Raw genomic sequence first — 7,677 nt, 5'->3', positions numbered from 1 at the left:
TTGACATGGGACAACTAACCTCTGAGTTCTTATGGTGTGTCAGGCATTGTTCTGAATTGCATTACGTGCATTAATTCCTCTAATATTCATAATAATTCCAAGATCAGGTACTATTCCCCCCCCCCCTCCATTTTATAGGTAAGGCAGAGAGGTAAAGTAATTACCCAGAGTCACACAGCTAGTAACTGGTGGAGTTGAGATTTGATTATTGGTAGCCTGTACCCTTGATTCCTGAGCTACAGTTGCTACTTGGCAACCCAGTGGGATGATGGACTTATAGTGAAAATGTGGCCACAATTGAAGTGTGCAGTTTGACACACAAAAGTGTGGGTTGGTGGACCTGAGATGGTTTGGTAGAGGTGGGATGCCCTGGTAGGTGGATATTTGGCTGAGAAAGGGCAGACCAGTGCTGGAGGGAAGCGATGACAAGCTTGTGGATTCATTTGCAGAGGAGCTTTCTCTACTGGGCACTAGGTTCATCACTGGGAAGACCAAAACAAGGAGAGGGGGACTCAGGTCAGAGAGGTGACAGCACACTGGGGAGACTTGTGTGCAGACACCCCTAATGAACGTTCAGCTCAGCTCTCCCTGTGGGGAGTCAGCTAGCAGGGAAGCAAAGTCTTCACCGAGCTTTGAAGGACAAAGACCCTCCAGGAAACCAGAGGAGACAAAGGTGACATTGGTAGAGGGAACAGCATTGTACAGCTCGCTCACCCATCTGGGGGAAGTAATATTTGGACAAGTATTAAAAAGGCCCAGGATGCTCCCCTACTCTGTTCTCAGCCCATCTGCCCGTGTCTTCTCTCCTCTCCATTTTCTGCAGCTACAGTCCTTCACCAATCCCTCCCCTTCTGTAGACAGGGACAAAAGCAAGACAAATGGTGTCCATACTTCTCCCACCACAACAATCGCAATCTCTGATCTGAGGTGGGATAGGAGTTGCTTAAAAAGAGAGGGAGAGACGGAGAGGGAGAGAGAGAGAGAGAGAGGAAGATGGGACCTGGAATCCCAAGGTGAGCCTCAACAGCCTAAAAACTTTTCTCAAACTCCCAAGTGGTACTTGGCAACGCAGAAGTTTGCTTTCTCAAAGAGCAATACTGTTTACTAAAGCAGGGCTGTCCCTTTTCTCAGTACAGGGTTCACACACAGGTCCACCTTCTCCTTTCTCTGAGAGATTAGCGTTGAGGACCCAGCTTCCACTCAGAGCTCCCTAGTTAAGAGGTCAAGACTTCCCTGCAGTTCTCCAAAGTCAGAGAGAGCCAGAGCTGGGGTGGGTGCTCAGCATGAGCCCGTACTCCCTGCTCCCCCTGCCCCCAGTCCTCACTCCCAGCGCAAGGAAGGGGCAGGGGGCAGCTGTGGCCCTGGGAGGGGTTGCTGTGAGCAGCAGGCTGTGCCTCAGCCTCTCCATTGGTGCTGGACTACAGACAGCTGTTGCTGGGACCCAGGAGGTGGTATTCTAAGTGTATGTGACTATCGAGTCTAAATGCTGGATATCCAATACCTTTAAAATAAGATTCTGATGAGGTTGAAAGGAATTAAACCTTATTTTTACAGAAGCTCCACCAGGCAAATTTGTGTGGACAATAGGTAGAGATTCATACGTGCACTGTTATAGTCTACCTGGTCTGTGACCTCTCTGCATCTAGCAGCAGGTCGTATTCCTCACAGCTTAGCCTGTTTACAAAAAACTGCTCAGGGTGGCAAGACTTCAGAAATCACTGTGAAGTGTGTGGTTCTGTCATTCGTATTCCCGACGCTGCTTACACAGCTCCAGGGGGCAGCTCTGCCTGCTGGACTCTCCTGCCCAGACAATGGCTCTGTAGTGTCCTGCTGTCCTAGAGACAGTTGGCTTCTCCCTCACGGCTGTGCCAGTCATCTCCTTCTAGCAGTGCCATGTTGGGAGCAGCCTCAGCCTCAGAACCTGCTCATCTCGACCTAAAGCTCTCAGAGCTGTGTTTCCCCATCAGGGGTCAGCTGCTGAGATCATTCTTAAACATAAAATTCCTCTAAGGTAGTAAACTACTTTGCTTAAGAGTAACAAAGGACAAACATGTGTGAAGCTTGACCAAGTTACTGTACATTGAACAAAGCATACTTTATGATCCAGGTCTTATGAAGAGAAGACCTAAGTCATGGCCAAGTCAGGGGACATTCATTTGGAGAAATGGTCCCATTTTTGCCATGATGGGCAAGGTCGGTGGCACTTGAAGTGCTACACTTCCCAGAAGTCTGGGAAGCTGACAGAACCTGGCCAGCTCCGTAGGTGGAGCAGCACAAGCTGGTCAGTCAGAACCAGCCCGGCCCTTCGGTCCTGAGCAAGGCCCACTGCTGGCCTGACTCCAGTTCCCTTACGGGCCACTACCAGTCCATGCTGAAGGAGAAGGGAAAACCAAGGTGCAGTATGACCATTCATTCATTCATGCTGGTCTCGGACCCATGGGAGAGAAGAGAGCAGGGTCTTGATCTGTCAGACCACCCTTCCCAAAAGGGACCCCCGACCTGCCTTTTTTCTCCTTACTGCCTTCTCAAGACTCGGGAGCTTTTTCTCAGTTGCCTTCCAGTGCCTTCTTCCTTTATTGTTACAGGATCCATAAAGCCTAGAATTTAGAGGCATCCCAGCAAGAAGGGGTTGCCATGATGCTCTAAAGGGTACTAGGGTAGGGGCACAGAGGCTGGGAAGTGAAACAAAGTTGTCTGAGCAGGAAGAGGACTACAAACTTCTCAGGTGCTGCTTTACAAGTTCCTTGCAGTGGCTCAACTGCTCACAACTGACCTGTAATTAAAATAGAGTCATCCTTGAAACAGAACCATTTTACATTCCAAATAAAATAGTGAGTGCTTAAATGTTAGCACAGAGTAATTTCAGGAAGGTCCAACTGTTTGGCTCAAGAGCATTAACCCCACCATCTCAGGGACATCCACCTCCAACCTCAGTACAACTGTCATTCATCTAACTATGCATTTCCATCTTACCCTGTCCATACTCAGAGATTCCGATCCTTCAGTGCCTCCCTCATGGTACCCCAGTACCCGGTACCATACAGTCAGATAAAAGGTGAGGGGTCTGAGATTTACACGCTGCAATATTAAGCTCAGGGGTGCTTCCTCCTGAGCCGGGCACATGCCCCGGACTTCACCCCATCCTCTTGACAACAAGGGCTGCCACTGAGATAAAGCTCTTTTCACTGTCAAGAAACCCACCCAATTGGTCCAGTGAAGGGAACATGTACCCCATACTCATCCAGAGGGTATGCCAAGTGTACAAAGCCTAGGCCTTAGGTAGACTCTTCACAGAGTCATTGTGGCCAGAACATCTGGAGCCCACAGGGGCCAAGAAGGGCGATGCGTACCATTTTGGGGGCAGAGTGCATCAGCTCAAGGGGCAAAACTGAGAGCCTGGTCCGGGGCAAAGTTGATGTCTACCTGTGCTTTCTTTAGCAGATCAGATATAGGAGTACACCAGTCGGGCATGAGCCTCTCCAACTCTAAGGTGATGATGACCAAGGCCAGTGTGGAGCCCTTGAACTGCAGCAGCTGGTGGCCCGCCATACAGTGCTGCAGCTGCCTGGTCAGGGACGCGACGTGGAGGGAAGGATTCCTCTGAGGCAGCAGCTCCACCACGTGGGGCCAGCCCAGGACCACCAGGGCATGGAACTAGAGACCGTGGTTTTTAATGTTAGAACAGAAAACCCCATACCTTTCATATATCAATGACCAAAAGTGCAAACAAGTTAAATTTCCATCAGGGAGCATCCGATGTTGCCCAACCCCTTCCATTCCCATCCATGGCCCCATAAGGGACTTGAAGCTTAATACTCATTCTGTGGCCAAGCTGAGCTTCAACCTTGGAGAGAAAAGACAATCTGCTTCCTGGGATGGTCATTAAGAGCTCAAAGTACCTAGATGACAATGTTTCAGTTCTGAAAAACAGAAGCATACTATTCAAGATTAAGATAGCAGAAAAGTTACTTGTATCTGTATACTGCAACTTGGCAACAATGGCCAGTTTTCAGAATGATACAGCCCTTAGTGATTTAATCTTCATGCTTCCTAACCGACCAAAACCCCATACATTTCCCATTGCATAATTTTGCCTTACTAACAGAATCATTCCTTAAGAATGACCATCATTCCCCAACTCAAAAAATACCAACTGATACAATATTTTTTAAGTGCCAGATCAATATGGTCTAAAGCCTCAATAAGGATCGTGTGTAGGTGAATAAAGACAGCTAAGTGAATGTGTGTAAAGTGTAGCACAGGCAGACAGCTTTTTATGTACAGTATTCATAGAATGGAAAGTTAAATATTTTTGCAGTGTGTATTTAAAGAGAAACTCACCACAACAGTGCCGTCAAAAAAGTCTTTATAATCTATTGTCTTTTAGAAGCGGGGGTCTGGTGGAACTGTGTTGGATTTAAGATCTCCATTTTCCCTCTTACGTGTGTCATGAGCTCTGTGGGTCACCTCACTGTGGTACGTGTAAGGACGTGTGCACGCCTGTGCTTTGCCATCCTATGTTGTGAATAGCTGTTCCAAAGGCGCACACGAGTCTAGGGGAGACTCTGCAAACTCCTCGTACTTACTATGGTCAAGAAGTCCAGCGGTATCCCAATATAGAGGTCCCGATGCAGTCTGTCCAAAATAGCCAGCTCCACCCTCAGCAGCTCGCCCGGGGTACAGCCAGAGCCGTAGTGCTTTATGAAGTCTTTTATGCGTGGAATTAACTGTAAAAAGAAAATAAAGAGGCCAAAGCCCTGTATCATGTCATGGTAACTTGTTTTCTTATCCATGGGAACCGGGCATCCGTGACCCTAGGAGAGTTGTCTTCTCGCGACATGCCACAGAAAATGCTTCTGACAGAAACACCAAGTCAGATTTTGGCCATGTGTCAAGTCCCAGGTAGTTATGACAACATGTAGTGAATGGCACATGGTCACCCTCTGCAAACAAGTTTTTGTTTTAACTGCAGCGTAGTTAACATACGGTGTGAGGTCAATTTTAGGTGTACAATATGGTGTTTCAGTGCAAACAGGCCTCGATCCACAAACGCACTCCAGCTCATGCCCAAAGGTGCTTTGGAGGGTGGGGCTGTGCCGCATGCCCCCCATTCAGCTGCAAGAACTCACCCATGGTTTTTATCCTTATCATTCCTGTTCCCGACCCCCACGGTGATTACTTGTTATAGAGAGCAAAAGTAGGTCTTTGAACTTCCCGGTCTGCACTAGACAGGCTCACTCACAAAATCTCCCGTGGTTTTGGCAACACCATAGCTGCAACCACATTTCCTTCAACCTTGATTTAAGGCGGTTCAGTTCTGGAAGAACAAGGACTTTTTCCCAGAGGGACTTATAAGACTTATTCAAGTACCAGGTGCTGCACAGACCAGTCTACTTTTTTAGGTAAGCCAACTACTATTATAACCTCCACAAACACTTATTTTAAGGGTTATTTACTTGATTTTTAGTTGAAAAAAAAAAGCAACTTTGTTGGAGGGGAGCACACATTATATTGTAATGGACAGGGGTTAAAAGCATTTTTACTGAATGTTTGGAACTGGACACACAAGCGATATTTTCTGACCCTTCAGACCCTGAAGTGAGCCAAGGGGAACCCTGTGGCAATGACAGGCTTTACTATCCCTAAAGGGGGAAAGTTTGTGGAGATGGAAGGAGGGGGGTCTGGAAAGGGTATTGGGAGAGAATCTTCTGAACAGAAACTACAGTGAAACTGCCAAGTTCAAGCAAGCCTGAAGCACTTGTGGGGGCATCTCCTCAACCCCTGGCACATGGCCCTCCTGCCTCTCAAGAGAAGGGTCCCAAAGTCCCTGAAGAGCAGCTTCAGTGACACAGACAAGTCCTTAAGTCTCAACAGGTTTCTAGGGGGGGACGTTACGGCACATGGTTTGGGGAGGCCTTTTTCCTAGCTCAACAGCCAATGTTTCTGTTCAGTGGGAGGTGGCATCAGACATCGAACAATAAAGATATATCTGCCAGGAGATCAGGCCTCTGGGTTGGCTGGACCAGGAGAATTCAGCTGTTCTGAGTGCCCATTATGGGGTCGTGAGGTCCAACAAGGCTAAAGGCAGCACAGCAGAGATCCTGGGAAGTTAATGAATTTTCTAAAAAGCCCACCATTCCTAAGGACACACCTTTCTGGGAGTCTGAATGTTCCAGTATAACACTCCTATACTTCAAAAGCAGCCCAGAGTGGACTCCCAGGGATGCCTATCTCCTCTTCTTCGTTAAATGTGGCAGCAAGTCTCAAGCAAGTAATCATGACACAATGGAGTAATCTCTCTCTTATCTGAAGTATGGAACAAACACATTTGACCAGAATATGAATGCCAGGAACAAATAGTCAAGCACCGGTGGGTTTCTTTGGGAAATTAAGTTTTTTCCTTTCTTCAAAAAGAGATGTATCGTATTCCTCCACCAATTAGTGCCATGTTTTGCATTTGACCCGTGAATATGCCCCTGATTTCAGAAGCACCAGTGGCTAGTCAGTAGTCCCTTGTTAGGGGGATGAACGAGGGTGGGAAATACAGCACCATTTCGGGGAACACATCATGACCACAGGCTGCAATGGCGAGATCCAGACAAACACACCCCACATGATCACACAGTAAGTCTTTTCCCAGCTAGGTCCCTTCAGAGGGACAGCCACACAACATTGAGCCAGACAGGCTGGGTAGTGGGATGTAACCCTTAGTTTACGAGCCTCTAAGCAGCTGGGATAGTGCACCTCTCAGGCAGCAATCAAGGGCAGAGGTCAGTTTCTTCTCCCACCCTCTATTACCACCCCCAGAGCCCCTACCTTTACTGAAACCAGTAGGCGGCTGAAGGTAGTGAGAGCCGGGTTAAAAGTAATTTGGGAGAAGTTAAAAATGTTCTTAAGCCCCAGGAGCGACAACACGATTTCCTGGACCTTGTGGCAGATCTCAGCCTGTTGGAAAGAAGGGGTAGGGGAGGGCAGGGAAGGTCGTTGGTGGCCAGTGTAGGTTCGCCTGTGTGGACACAAGCCTGCTGAAGGTCACCATACGGGATGTGAGACGTCCCTGCACCTTAAACCGCGATGGGACTGAGTGTTGCCCAGCGATTCACGGATTGAGATGGTCCTCGCGCCCGTTTTGGTCCTAAGCAGAGTTTCCCAACTCAAGACCTCTTCCGAAGCACCTACCAGAAAGGCGTCCTCTCTGTGAGAGGGGCTAGCGACCGCCGCCTCGTGCCTCGTGCATGGCACGCACCTGGTGAAGGTCCCCGCCTCCAGGGTGCTGCTCACCTGGGCGCGGGCGCAGGTGGAACCCGGCCGCGTCCCATGCGCGCAAGGGGAAGGGGGTGAACTTGCGGCCGCGGGGCCCGCTACCTGGGGTTGACCGCCATGCCACGGGCGCGCCTCGCGGCCCAGGGCCAGTTGCGGGTGGGCGGCCAGTCGGCGCTCATCCAGAGGGCGTCCCCATTCGCACGGCACCCGCGGGGTTGAGGCCTGGAGGGGTGGCCGCGGGAGCTGCGGACTTGGCGCGGCACCGAGAGCGGGACAGGCAGCTCGGGGTCCTCTCGGTGACGGCGCGGAGAGCTACGGGTTCCACCAAGGCCGCGGGAGAAGAATGCCGCGGGCCGCTTCGCCCAAACGCGGCTCTGATCTCCCCCCGTGGGGCTGAAGGTTGCGAGGGGAGCC

General features: G+C 49.8%; 1 protein-coding gene across 1 annotated transcript; it reads right to left on the bottom strand.

Annotated features, from left to right (window-relative positions):
* Nucleotides 1-1,490: 1,490 nt before the first annotated feature.
* On the bottom strand, nucleotides 1,491-7,442 carry CCNI2 (cyclin I family member 2). Its single transcript, XM_053220784.1, is given in 7 exon segments — nucleotides 1,491-2,773; nucleotides 3,424-3,703; nucleotides 4,588-4,729; nucleotides 6,234-6,306; nucleotides 6,817-6,945; nucleotides 7,180-7,246; nucleotides 7,366-7,442. Coding segments are annotated over 7 exon segments (1,074 nt in total). The 3' UTR covers nucleotides 1,491-2,467.
* Between the last annotated feature and the right edge of the window lie 235 nt (nucleotides 7,443-7,677).

This window comes from Acinonyx jubatus, chromosome A1, assembly GCF_027475565.1.
Source record: "Acinonyx jubatus isolate Ajub_Pintada_27869175 chromosome A1, VMU_Ajub_asm_v1.0, whole genome shotgun sequence".
NCBI classification, from domain to species: Eukaryota; Metazoa; Chordata; class Mammalia; order Carnivora; family Felidae; genus Acinonyx; species Acinonyx jubatus.
The sequence above is the reverse complement of the archived record's forward strand: the minus strand, read 5'-3'. Positions and strand labels throughout refer to the sequence as shown.